Raw genomic sequence first — 13,096 nt, 5'->3', positions numbered from 1 at the left:
TTAGGACCGAAGATGATGAGATTAAAGGCAGTGGCTATAACATTAATTTGGTGGGGGGAGGGAGGGTGATTGTGAAGGTCGGGGGTTAATGAGGGAGGTAATTCAACATTGGGAGGCAGAGCTGATGTGATTCTCAGCTCAGCATGTAATGTACACCTTTCCCCCCCCAGCAGCAACACTGAGAGAGTTCCACAAAAATAGAACCGTGGGACATTGAACTGTCCCTGAGGAGGATTTCCCACATAGTCCTCTTTCTCAGGATGATATGTCCCGCAGGGAGCCATTTGTCGTGAATGGCAGAGGTTGTGTGGCTAATTTGTGGATGGTAGATGGTAGAGATGGAATGGCTAGAGATGTGAAGTTCATGTAACACGGTTTGACCCTTGTATACTGTCTGAAAGTTCAGAATGATTTAGGGATCTGGGAAATCAGAGACCTTTAGAAGCTTGCTTAGCTTTTGAATCCTGTGCATCTCTGTTAGCTGTTCATTAGTGCAGGCTCTGGCAGGGTGATGTAATATTGTATCTCTCCTCTCTATTTGGTAGTAAGACTGGAACAGTTCCTTTAGGGCTTAAAAGTATCTTTTGAGATGCTATGTGAGCAGAGTTATTGGGCCAACAATAATAAATGAGGAAGAATGAAATCAACAAATATTTGAGTTTCTGCCAGTGTTAGATGAGCATTGTATAGAAACATTGATGTGTGAAGCCTGATTTCTACCCAGATGATTGTTCCAGTAGGACAAGTAGGTTGTACATATGAAAAAGAAAAAGCAGGTGAAGAGAGCGATAGGTGCCCCAAAAGGTATTGACAGCGTGGTGTCAATACCTTCAGGGAAGGGTCCACCAAGGAGGTCAGATGGGCATTTGAAGAACTCAGAGAAATTGTTATTGCAGGGGCAGCTGGATGTGGTGAGTGCTTAGACCTAGTATTTGAGGGAGCTATGAAACTGCTCAGGATTTGTCTGTTTGCTTTTTTGGGTTGATGAATTCTGACATGGACAGTTTTGTGTGATGCCCTCTGACTGTGCGCTCTTTTGTCTCTGTGGCCTTCATGGCTGTGGGAGTGGGAAGATGCTGGTCTGAAGTGGATGAGGAATGTATGAAGCTAAGTCTGAGATAAGTTTAACTGCAGAGTATGAGGGGAGTCAGTATTTAAACCCACTTAAAATTGAGGTAGAGGTGGCGTTTCTCTTCAGTGGAGCTAACACATTCTTGCTGATAAACCTCATGTGAGACCAGGAAATAACTAAGTCTCTTCTTGGTCTTCAGTTACATGGAGGAGTTCTGCGGATATTTCCGGAAGGGAAATCATTCGTAGCAGATGTGGAGCCCATTTTTGATAGACTCCTATTCTTCTGGTCAGACCGCAGGAACCCACATGAAGTTCAGCCCTCCTATGCGACCAGGTAAGAGCTGGGGCCAGAGTTCCTCTTTGAGAACGTGTATGAACCCTAGTTCCCTGAGAACTCTTAGAACTCATGTCCTGTACTTAGAAGTGCCGGTTGTACCCCCAAACTGATAGGTAAACCTATTTGGAGTAATAGAAATTGAAGGGGCTCTTTAGGATTCGGTAATATACAAACCTAACTTCAGTTTAAAGTAACTATTAACTTATTTCCTGTGAGTTTTGCATACTGGACTTAGTTACTTAGAATGCTTTTTTCACCTTTACTTCTGTCCCTTCCTCCTTCCCCTTAAGGGGAAGAAAAAAAAAAGCTAACGTTGCTTGGGTGCAGTCTTGTAATACCAGCAGTCGCGTGTGAGCAGGAAGATTGAGAGTTCAAGGTAACACGAGCTAAGTGAGGCCCGGGGTCAGAACCGTCGAGGGGCAGACAGCAGCAACAAAGACCTAATGGTGAACTAGCCCTGGTTATCACCTATCGAAAGTCCTGCTTCTGCCAGTGGATTTACAGTTTGTCAGTTTAAGCAAATGAAGAACCGCGGGAAAGGAAAGAATAATTTGTTCTGAATTCATTTCCTTTTTGCTCTTTCTGTTTGCCTGGGCTAACTTTATCCATGCCATAACAGTTGGATGTTATGGTTTTGCTTGCTCCATCTGTCCATCCATTCATTCATTTGTGAGACAGAGTTTCACGTCAGGCTGGCCTGGAACTCACCATGTAGCAGAAGATGACCTTGAGTATCTGACCTTGGCCTCCGGCCCCCACCTCCTGAGTGCTGAGATTACAGGCATGCGCCATTGCACACAGCTTTTGTGATGCCAGGGCGTTATGCACACTATGCAACCACTCTAGGCTACAATTGAATGTTTTTAAATCCTTTTCTTTCTTTTCTTCCTTCCTTTCTCTCCTCTTCCTTAGCACGTGGATGTACAGATTTTGAGAGTCAGTGAACAGCTTAGAATTGTCTCATCTTAATCTAGAAAGCTCTGATAAAAATATTTATGTCTGCTTCTGCCTCCACTTCTCCGGTATCTCCCAGAAAGCGCTGCGGGCCAGGCAGAGCGTAGAGTGATGTAGACTGGGGCTCGTCCTGGGAGTAGCAGCGAGGTCGGGGAGAGCTGAGAAGGGCAGTGCTTAACTCAAGGCCATCTACACGGCCCTCTAGACAGCTCCAATCCCCAGAGACCCAGATTTGTCCCACTCTAATGTGCCCTGCACAAGCAGGCCATTAGCTCTCACCACTGAAGTCTATTTGTGGTTCGTTTTGTGGGGTTCAATAATAGAACCCTGTTTTGTGGCAGGATTCTCTTGTTATTTCCTGGTCCCACTGTGACCCACGTCATAGGGAAAATATCAGCAAAAGTGGTTAGAAGCTCTTGGGGATTTTACTGAAAATTTTAATGGAAATTATTATGGCTAACAGTAAATACAAAAGTTTTAAAAATCCAAGCATGAGATAGCTCCAGTTACCGTCTGTCCTGTAGATAGGATAAAGCAAGTAACAGGGGACAATGGAAAAAACGCAAAGACATCAGTGCTGAACTGTGTCTTTTCACCAATGTCTAAAACTAAAGAGAGCAGGCCTCAAGTTAGAAAGATTCTGTGACTTGGGATATCTCCCCTTCTCGGTTCCCTTCCCGTGTCTTCAGCCTCCGTTCGTTAGCAGGACCAGTCTGCTATGCAGATGGCTTCCCCACTGGGTCCTTCCCACCGGAGGCCGAGAGCTTCGAGAACAGGTTCTAGTGAGAGCGTCACTGAAGTTCCAATGCCTGGCACGTGCCCGGAACTCACGTGTTACAGGCGTTTATACAGACTTGAACCCAAAGGAAATGATTTTAAATGAAAGTGGGAGTGGACTCCTAATAGGAGGTGGTTTTACAAATGATTCTAATGTGAGCTTCACAGAGTAAACGTAAAGACTTGGGTGTTCTCTAATAGCATTGTGCTTGTCTCTCACAGGTACGCTATGACTGTCTGGTACTTTGATGCTGAAGAGAGGGCGGAAGCCAAAAAGAAATTCAGGAATTTAACTAGTATGTGTCTGATCATTTTCTGTGACTTTAGTGTTTTACATATTACGGTACACTGTTTAACCTCAGTTCTAATTCAGCTTCATATATAATGATATCTGAAACCTTGGCTTTCATGCTCTTAAAAAAAAAATCAGAAGGAAATGCAAGGGGCATTCCCCCCCAGGATGCTCACTGATCATGTGATGATTTATAGTAGATGGAAATAGCTTATTGTGAATGTTAATCAGTCATGTGCAATATAAAATTTTGTCCATGAATTTGGCATTTATACAGAATATATAGTGGATCTTAGTTCCAGTAGCTAATTTATGTTGATGTGGGATTTGACTCAGTATAAAATATAAGTATATATAAAGTGCACTCTTACCAAACCGATGTGACAACATCATTCCTGTCACCTCTAGCCAGCATTTATAAACCACACTTCTCAGAATCAGTTGCACTAAGCTGAGCATGGTAGAACTAGCCTTTAGAGGCTGAGGCAGGAGGATCATGAGTTTGAGGTCAACCTGATCCCTATACTAAGACCAAGTCTCCAACTCCCCCATGTCCTGCCTCCCCAAAAAGCTGCACAGAAGTAGTACTTCTGCCAGGTTGGTTTATGAAAAGGTAGATTCCTGGCCCCCCAAATACAGGAAATGCTATGTCTATATCCTTCTTTCTGGTGATTGCACACCCAAGAACCTTACAGTAAGAGCTGGAGATGTAGCTCGGAGGCAGAGAGCCTGCCTGTCTAACACATGGAATGTCCTGGGTGCAATTTTCTGCCCTGCCAAATAAATAAATGTGTGTTTGTACCAAGAAATGGGTGTAACTTTGCCTAACTCATGACCTGTTTGACCTCTGTACCTATCAAATGCCAAGGAAGACACCTTTGCACAGTTCTATCAGGAATCTCAATTTGCTTTATAAAATAGGACGTTGTTTAATAGAGGAGTGTGTGTGTGTGTGTGTGTGTGTGTGTGTGTGTGTGTGTGTGTGTGTGTGTGTGTGTAAGAGGGGGAGTGTGTGTGTGTGAGAGAGAGAGACTTGGTGACATAATTCATCAAATTTGACTTCCCTTCCTAACTCTTTTTTTTTTCTTTCTTTTCTTTCCTGTCCCCAACCCAGGGAAAAGCGAAGACTGACTGTGGCGTGAGATCCGCTGGCCCCGTTCATTTAGTAATGGTTCCTGAAATTCTAAGAGTCAAGAGCCAAAGAGTCTGTAAAATCCCCCTACTGCCTCCATCATTCACATCCCTGTCTTGTTTGTGGTACTTCATGTTTTCTCGCCAGGACTGCGTTGACCTTCAGACACTCTCTTTGCCAGATGAACTCATTGGCTAACTTTAGAAATACCTGCCGACATCCTTATTGGCCAGCGGTTTTACTGATAGATTTGGGGGTACGGCTGTGGAGACAAGACCCCGGGAGCCAAGGAGTGACTCTTATTTGCACTTTATGTATACTTCTTGATTTGAAAGGAGGAGGTTTGCAAAACCCATGGGTGACAGATGCCATAAAGAGGCACCCTGAAACCCTAGCAGCAAGAAACAGATACACATCATCTCAACCATTTCCAGATGTTAACCCAAGACTGGACAGTTACAACAACCTAATGACATTATTACCTCTAGAAAGGGCTGCAGTCATCGTGATCAGTGTAGAAGTGTCCCATGGTGGACACGCCTTTTTCCTGGCCCTACACAACCTGGACTTTCTAAATCAATGACTTTCTTGTTGAAGATGACACCACCATTATTCTCTATTTTTTTTTACTTCTTACTTGGAGAACCTAATTAGACAGAGAATAAAAACTGGCCATGTAGTTTGGGTTGTTTTTCTGGCATTGAAATTGGAAGTTAAATCAAAGGACAGAAATCTTCCTGGTAGTTCAGCATTAGCTTCTGCTAACTGTGTGGGCAGAGCAAAGCCTAGCGCTGTACAATACCCATGTGTGTGGTGAACAGGTTGAGAAGAGAGACGTGATGGGAAGCGCGGGCGATCCCTTCCGTCAGTGTTCCTTTTAACCGTTCATAATTAGCAACGAAAAAGAGCAGCGTGCTGTATTCTTGGAAGAGATTGGAAATGAAAAGATCTCAAAGCTGTTAGAGTTCTGCCACGTTGTCTGCCCCCGCCAGCCTTCCTGTAGCCACCCGGGCCCTTGAGAGCAACTGGTTGGTAGTGTGGCCGGACTTGTGGAATTTGCTAGAACTGTGGAAGGTTCTGCTGCCGCAGGATGCAGATGCCACTTCCTCCAGAACTCTGCACTTAGCGCCTGTTTTGCAAAAGTTACCCGTCCAAGTTTTTGCTTCTACCTCCCGTCTCTCAAACCTCTTTAATTTTTTGCTAGAATCCCACAAGCATCACAGACCCGGAAATGTTTTGTTTCATCGTGTTCAGATGTACAGACTTTCCAAGAAAGAAGCTGATATTTTTCCTTTAATCATTTTGGAAAGTGTCCAGAAAGACCTGCCATTGCCCCCCACCATGGCTCTGTTTTATTTTATTTAGTATCTTCCGCCTCTTCTAACTTACACTGTCACTTCCTTATTTATTATGTTTATTGTCTTGTAGCCTGTGATGTCTAGAGTGTTAAGTACAACGAAGACAGGGATTTTGTACATTTTTGATCAATGCAACATATTCCCAGCACCTAACCCAATGCCTGGCACATAGCAAGGACTTAGTGAATACATGTCCAATAAACTCAGTCTCCTCCGTAATGGTTTGAGTTATTTATTTATTTTTTTTTGTCTTTAGCAAAAAAAAAAAAGGTTTATTGGATTCTACATCTATGCTTCTAGCCTTTAGACTGTTGGCATTTCTTTCTTTCTTGGATCTAGGACAACCCGTGGGTCATGACCCCTTTGGGGGTCAAACTACCATTTCGCAGGGGTTGCATATCAGATATCTGCATTACAATAGCAGCAGCAAAATTACAGTTATGAAGGAACAATGAAAATTATTGTATGGTTCGGGGGTCACCACAACAGGAGGAACTGTATTGAAGGGTCGCAGCTTTAGGAAGGTTGAGAACCACGCCTCTAGGGCCTCGTCCCGCCCTGGCAAGCACTCTTCCACTGAGTTGTGCCATCCTGGCCCCTGCCATTACTGTAAACTTAGGTTGACAGAGCTTTAGAGAGCTCTGGTTGGTCCCAGTGTCATTTCTTACCTGTTTGCCAGTGAGTAGGTCGTTCACAAGTGCCACACAGCTGGGACTTGATCTGACTGGGGATCGGAAAGAGAAAACGGGACAGACAGACATACGGACTGGGATCAGGTGGGCTGGGCTCACGCTGACCGGGCAGTACTACCTACACAACCGAGGAACCTTATGTGCAGCATGGGAGGGGTTAGCTGGTCTCAGGGGGAGACCTCAGAAGGGGAGCTGTCTCGGGCCGCAGTCCTCTGAGGAGAAGCTGCACATACTGTCGACATGAGGGCTTTGGCATCCTCCGGAGCCTCACCCATCCAGGGCAGGCTTTGCCATCCTGTGGGTCTGAGGCACTGGGTCCTTGATGTGGCCATGTTCATATCAACCTTCACTCAGGACTTCACCTGCGCTATACGCATGTACCCAGGGCTGCCTCCCACCCCACCCCACCACGCCCTGCTGCCTGGAGTAATGGTTCCTTTGCAGTTTAGTGGCCGTGAAATACCTGCAGAGACGGTTTTTAAAAATTCAGTGGTGGTGCCGGGCGTGGTGGCGCACGCCTTTAATCCCAGCACTTGGGAGGCAGAGGCAGGCGGATCTTTGTGAGTTCGAGGCCAGCCTGGGCTACCAAGTGAGCTCCAGGAAAGGCGCAAAACTACACAGAGAAACCCTGTCTCAAAAAAAAAAAAAAAAAAAATTCAGTGGTGGAGGAAGGTAGATAGGTTAGGCATCAAGCATTTCAGGCTCTGTAAAATCGCAAATAGCTTCTCAGGGTTACTAACACCTTAGAGTGATAGTGACAGTATTCTGAAGGAAAGTCACACCATCTAATCCCACACTCTGAACTGCTGACCTCACCCCTGAAGAGCACAAAAACTGATCATTATCATGTCCTCTCCTTTACCAAATACCGCCTCACCTTCTTTGACTTCCTGCCTACTGTGCAGGCGAACTCAAAAGACTAGGGGGAGCCAGCTCTAGGTTGTACTATCCGGTGGGTGTGAGCATGTGTCTCTCGAGACCCCTGTTGAAACGTCAACCCCAATGCAACAGTACTAAGAGGCGGGCCATCTAGGTGATAAGGCCTTGGGGTTCAGTCCTGATGAAGGGTGTTGCCTTTAGAGAAGAGCTCTGAGGACTGGGTTCAGTCCTTCCCTCGTCAGAGCAACAGAGTGCGTGTTGGAGAGAGACGGTATAGGTCCTCCTTCCACTCCGCAGCTCTTGGCACCTTAGCCTTAACTGGCCGAGTTCCTTTAGTACAAGAAGTTAATAAACAACTCAAAACGAGGCATTTTGTTAGAGAACAAGAAAATGGGCTCTATCTCCAGTGGCCACAGGAAGGACGTCTCTTGTGTCCGTGGGTCTCTGGACTCACAGGTTTTTCTTGATCCTTTTGAGCACTTCAACACTGTCCTTAGGAATCCAGCTTTCTGATGAGGGCCTCAGGGAAGTTGTGATGCATTTGTCTCCCTCTGGGGCTGATACACGTTCATCACATGCCCAGGATATCTTGGAAACAGCATTTTGTTAGGCACCCACAGTGTCAGTGAGAGCCCCCCCCCACTCCTTTAAAACTCACAGCTTAAATAAAGCAGAGGGATTTGAATGCCCTAGTGCACACATGGTGACGTCTGTAAAAGCCAAATGTTACAGATTTTAGGGTCTAAGTCCTAAGGGCGCTGAAGCATAGGTCCCCTTCCCAGCAGGTGCCAGTGTGTAGCATCCACGGAAGCACAAACCCCCAGACACTTAATCACTGTGATGGTTGCTCTCATTATTATAAAGTGGGGGAAGGTCTTTGATATGGAGTGAATGTGAAATGTCCTACATTATCTCATGAACCTTCGCTCCCTGTGCTGGATAGTTTGATGTCAACTTGACACAAGCTAGAGAGAGAAGGAAACCTCAATTTTAAAAAAAATGCCTCCATAAGATCAAGCTATTGGCAAGCATGTAGAGCATTTTCTTAGTTAGGGATTAATGGGGGAGGGCCCAGCCTACACTGGGTGATAGCCTCCTGCCCTGGGCTGGTGGTCCTGGGTGCTGTAATACAAGGAAGCAGGCTGAGCAAACCAGTCAGCAGCATTCCTCCACGGCCTCTGCTTCAGATCCTATTCCAGGTCCCTGCCCTGCTTGAGTTCCCTAAAGGAAGTGCAATAGAAATAAACCCTTTCCTCCCCAAGTGGCTTTGGATCGTGGTGTTTTACCATAGCAATAGAACCCTAACTCAGACTGGTCGGCGTAGGCAACAGAGTTTCGAGAAGTCGGGGAACCCTTGGATGTGGGGCCTAGCTGGAGGTGTTTGGTCCCTGGGAGGCCCAGGACATTGTCCATACAGTGAACGCAGTTCCTCACACCCCTGCTGAGTCCTCCTCCGCCAGCCAGGTCTTCTCCATCTTCTGAAAGCCCAAGGCCAAATCAACCCTTTTTCTTAAGTTGCTTCTTCTCCCGGGTTAGGGAACAGCCACAAGAAAAGAACTAGAAAGTCATTATGGGTTGTGACCAGCTGTGGTTAACGGCCATCATGTGACCATGTGTGACCTCACAAGGGGCCATTGTGAGGACTGAGAGCTGTCCACCCATGTCAGGCGCAGGCTGGGGTGGAGCTGGTCCTCACACAGAGGAGAAGCTGGTGGGTGGAGGGCAAGCGGCTGGACCTTCTCCAGTTCTGACAGAGGTGGGTTCTGTTAATCTTCTGAAAGACACTGGTGTTCTGTTCTGAGCTGAATGAACATGGTGAGTGCTCCCCGATTCACTCATTTGGGTTTGTGAGGTTTGATTTATATTTTGAGTTATAGAATTTGGCCTGAAATTTAATTTGTGTGATACTTCAGTTTAGTTTTTTTTATTACACATTTTTCTGTTCTTAACTATTGATTTCCTTTCATATTTTAATTTTTTTTCCTATCTTGAAACTTCTGTTTGTAGCCGGATGATGACAGCACACACTTTTAATCCCAGCACTGGGGAGGCAGAGGCAGGCGGATCTCTGTGAGTTCGAGGCCAGCTTGGTCTACAGAATGAGTTCTAGAATGGCCAGGGCTGCTACATAAAGAAACCCTGTCTTGAAACACAAAACAACAACAACAACAAAAACCCTTTCACTAGTTAATATTAACTGTACAGTGTACGGCATTTCATTACAGCACACACCTTGATCATATCCACTTTCAATTTTTTCCCTCCCCTCGGTCTTCTCATTGGCTTAAATGTTTCCCCATCATGTCAATCATCTCCCCCTCTGCCATGTCACTTTGACCACAAAAAATGCCCTGGGGACTAAAGGAGAGCACAACTTGTCACAGCATCGCAGTGTTAGGGAGGAGCTACCGTACTTTTGATGTCCACAAGCAGGAGTTTAAGAAAAAAAAAATATTATGTGTACAGATGATGAGGTCTGTAGTAATCAAAGTTATTAGAGATTTTAGGGCCCAGTTTGAAGGTCCGTCAAAGCCGCCAATGCATTCTTTAACTAGTCAGTGCCCGCGTCTCCAACCCAGGGAAGCCGGAAGCTTCTCGGGTGCCTTCATTGTTCCTGCGGCTCTTATTAAAGCCAAAATGTCCTTCGGTTTGAATGTGAAAGGCCCCACACCACCTCGTGTGTTTGAATGCGGGTCAGTTAGAGGGGAAGGGGGCCTGCCCAAACTATGTAGCCAGCTGCTTCAGACCCATTCCCTGAGCCAGGAGTCCCTCGATCTACCATACTCTGCCCACCATCTGAAAGCCCAAGCCGAAGCAAATCCTCCCTCCCGCGGCTTCTTGTCGGAACTGAGCACCGCCATGAGAAAGTAACTAATACCGTCCTTGGGGACAGATGGTGAGAGAAACCACTTTGGGTTCTTCCCTGCTCCTCCTGGTCCACCCCTTGCTGTGAAAGAACCACTGAGAGGAACATAGACGCCGCCGGTCAAGGGTTGAAAACCAGCTTTGTGGCGCTTGAACCACCAGAGGGAGCCAGGCCAGAACTCCAGGCAGCTGGGCTCCAGAACACTGTTGCCTGTCGCGACACCAACTGGAAAGAGGGCAAACTTCCCCCCAAGAGCAGAGTGGGAGGCTGCCTGCGGGGCACAGCCAGTCACGAGGAGAAGAGGGCCTGTTCCCCACAGACACTGGCTTGTGCCAAGGTGGACCAGGGAGCTGTGCCTCAAGCCATCTCCCAGGGCGTGAGCCAACACACAGCCAACAACGTCAGGGCCAAGAATAGCAGGAAGCCATGATGGCGGGGGGGGGGGGGGGGGGGGGATGCAGCTCTCAGCAGTAGGGTCTCTGATGGGCCCTGCTAAGGGTGGTGTCTGTAGTGTTCTCCGGGGCACTTTCCAGGTTGAGAGCAGCTCCCTGGAAGGAGCATCCCTTACACCTTGTGCTGAATGGAGGGGGCTGATCTCTGGCTGCACCGCTGAGATCCACTAAGCATGGCCTGTGGGAGAAGAAAGGCTCTGATGCCTCACAACGCTCTGAGTTGAAAGAAGAGGTACATAAGGCAGCGGAACGAGCCTCCCAAACCCCCAGGTGTCACTGCTGAAGGTCAAAGGGTGCTTGAGAGACTGCAGAGGTGCGACTCGAGGGGGCTCCTGGTCTCTGTTTTAATGGATAGCAGGGCTGCACCCCGACATTCTGTCCCCAGACCGTTGTGGAGCACCAGGTCTTAGTGGCCAAATAATGGGAGTGGCCAAATCATCTTCTGCCAGCATGGCATCAAGTCCCTGCTGCCACAGGCCTGCCGCGGCACCACATCGTGCTCCCAAACCGTGACCACCAGGTGCGTGGTCCCACATGGGACACAGGGCCAGAGACACCAAGCTGCTGGCTTGTAGAGCCAGAGCAAGTGTGGCCAAGCAGGCGACCACTGAGTCAGTCCTTTGATTTGTAAAGCCGGCATGTCCGGGGAAGGGGTTTGCATTGTCAGGGAGGGAGTCGGTAGGGAGAAGCCGAGCAAATCAGTGGATCTGACCGGGTGGGGCTGTCTGAGAGACCTGAGTCTTTGGGAGGCACAGACGGAGGTCTAACCCAGAGGCTGCTGGCTTTCCTGTGGGGGGGGGGCTGTTGGGGAATATTATTTTAAGGTGTGTTACTTTTGTTTGTATTGCATTTGTTTAACTCTGTGAAGTTGTGTTACTGTGCCTGTGTAAAACACCTGATGGTCTAATAAAGAACTGGCCAATAGCGAGGCAGGAGAAAGGATGGGCAGGGCTGGCAGGCAAATAGGATAAATAGGAGAACTCTGGGAGAAAGAAGCAAAACAAGCAGCCAGAGAAACAGGGGCCAACCACCCAGCTACACAGCAAAGCCACAGAGTAAGAAATAATGAAAGGTATACAGGAGTAGAAAAAGTAAAAGCCCAAAGGCAAAAGCTAGATGGGATACGTTAAGAAAAGCTGGCAAGAAACAAGCCAAGCTAAGGCCAGGCATTCATAATTAAGAATAAGCTTCCATGTGTGATTTACTTGGGAGCTGGGTGGCAGACGCCCCAAAAGAGTAAAAATCTCCAACACAGAGAGAGGGCCCCATCCATGCTGTTCAGGAGACACTGCCTGTTCCTTTGAACTCTTACCCAAGAGAAGTGGGTGTCAAGCTGACGAAGCCAGCCTGCTCATCCATTGTTTGCCTAAACTGTTCCTTCCTTTCCAGTGGGGAGAGGATTCTGTCGCTAGGAGCTACTGTGTACCAGGCTTTTAACACATTTTTGTAGCTGGAGTTACCTCCAGTCCCGCCTGGGCCGGCAGCCACTCAGATTCAAATAAACACATAGATGCTTATATTATTTAAACTATTCGGCCTAATGGCTCAGGCTTCTTGCTCTCTAGTTTTTATATCTTAAATTAACCCATTTCTATTAATCTATATCTTGCCACGTGGCTTGTGGCTTACCAGTACTTTACATCCTGCTCCTCATGGCGGTGGCTGGCAGTGTCTCACTGCCTCTGCTTTCCACCTCCCAGCATTCTCCTCTCTCCTTGTCCCATCTATACTTCCTGCCCAGCTACTGGCCAATCAGCACTTTATTTATCAGTCAATCATCCACAGCACATTTTCATGCAGCCCACAGACATTGACCTCAGAGGATGCATTGTGGATTTTCTAAGAGATGCTAAGTAGCTGTTCTTGGGCACAAAAGGTTTGGTCAAGGAATCTTAACGCGTTTGGTTCCAGGCTTGATGCCCTTTGTGGCCAGAGGCTGGGAACTTAGAGTCCAGGGGTCAAGTCCAGAACTCTCAGGGGCCATCTTTTCTTTCCTTGATTCTGTGGAGCCATGTGTTCTGTGTGGAGGCTTCTCCTGAGAGAAGAAGGGAGATGGAGGGCAGAGTATGCAGGACCAGTCATGTTGGTGAGGAACTGTTTAGGCAGTGTGTGCCCAGAGCTGCAGAACAGCCAACTCATCCCTGCAGACAAGGTCCACTGAGGAGGCCCTGCTGCTCTCTACCTGGCCACATCACAGGGAAGGAGACAGGTATTGTACTGCCTCGTTAGCCCCGGAACTCCAGCCAAAGTGAAGGTGCTGTTGTCTGCAGAGCTGTAGGCCTT

At 47.4% G+C, this 13,096-nt stretch overlaps 1 protein-coding gene and 1 long non-coding RNA gene across 2 annotated transcripts in view; both read left to right on the top strand.

Moving 5' to 3' along the window:
• Nucleotides 1-6,143, top strand: part of Egln3 (egl-9 family hypoxia inducible factor 3) — a 28,329-nt gene extending 22,186 nt beyond the window's left edge. The window contains 3 exon segments of the mRNA XM_028869700.1: nt 1,272-1,408; nt 3,365-3,438; nt 4,549-6,143. Of these exon segments, the coding sequence (XP_028725533.1) occupies nt 1,272-1,408; nt 3,365-3,438; nt 4,549-4,565 (228 nt within the window). The 3' untranslated portion in view covers nt 4,566-6,143.
• Nucleotides 6,144-9,084: 2,941 nt separating this feature from the next.
• The window catches only part of LOC119088974, a 50,971-nt gene continuing 46,959 nt past the window's right edge, over nt 9,085-13,096 (top strand). The window contains exon 1 of the long non-coding RNA XR_005092734.1: nt 9,085-9,310. This is a non-coding gene — a long non-coding RNA (uncharacterized LOC119088974). The remainder of the gene's footprint in view (nt 9,311-13,096) is intronic.

Source organism: Peromyscus leucopus, chromosome 14, assembly GCF_004664715.2.
Source record: "Peromyscus leucopus breed LL Stock chromosome 14, UCI_PerLeu_2.1, whole genome shotgun sequence".
Lineage (NCBI taxonomy): Eukaryota > Metazoa > Chordata > Mammalia > Rodentia > Cricetidae > Peromyscus > Peromyscus leucopus.
Note: the sequence above shows the minus strand (reverse complement) of the source record. Positions and strands in the feature narration are given on the sequence as shown.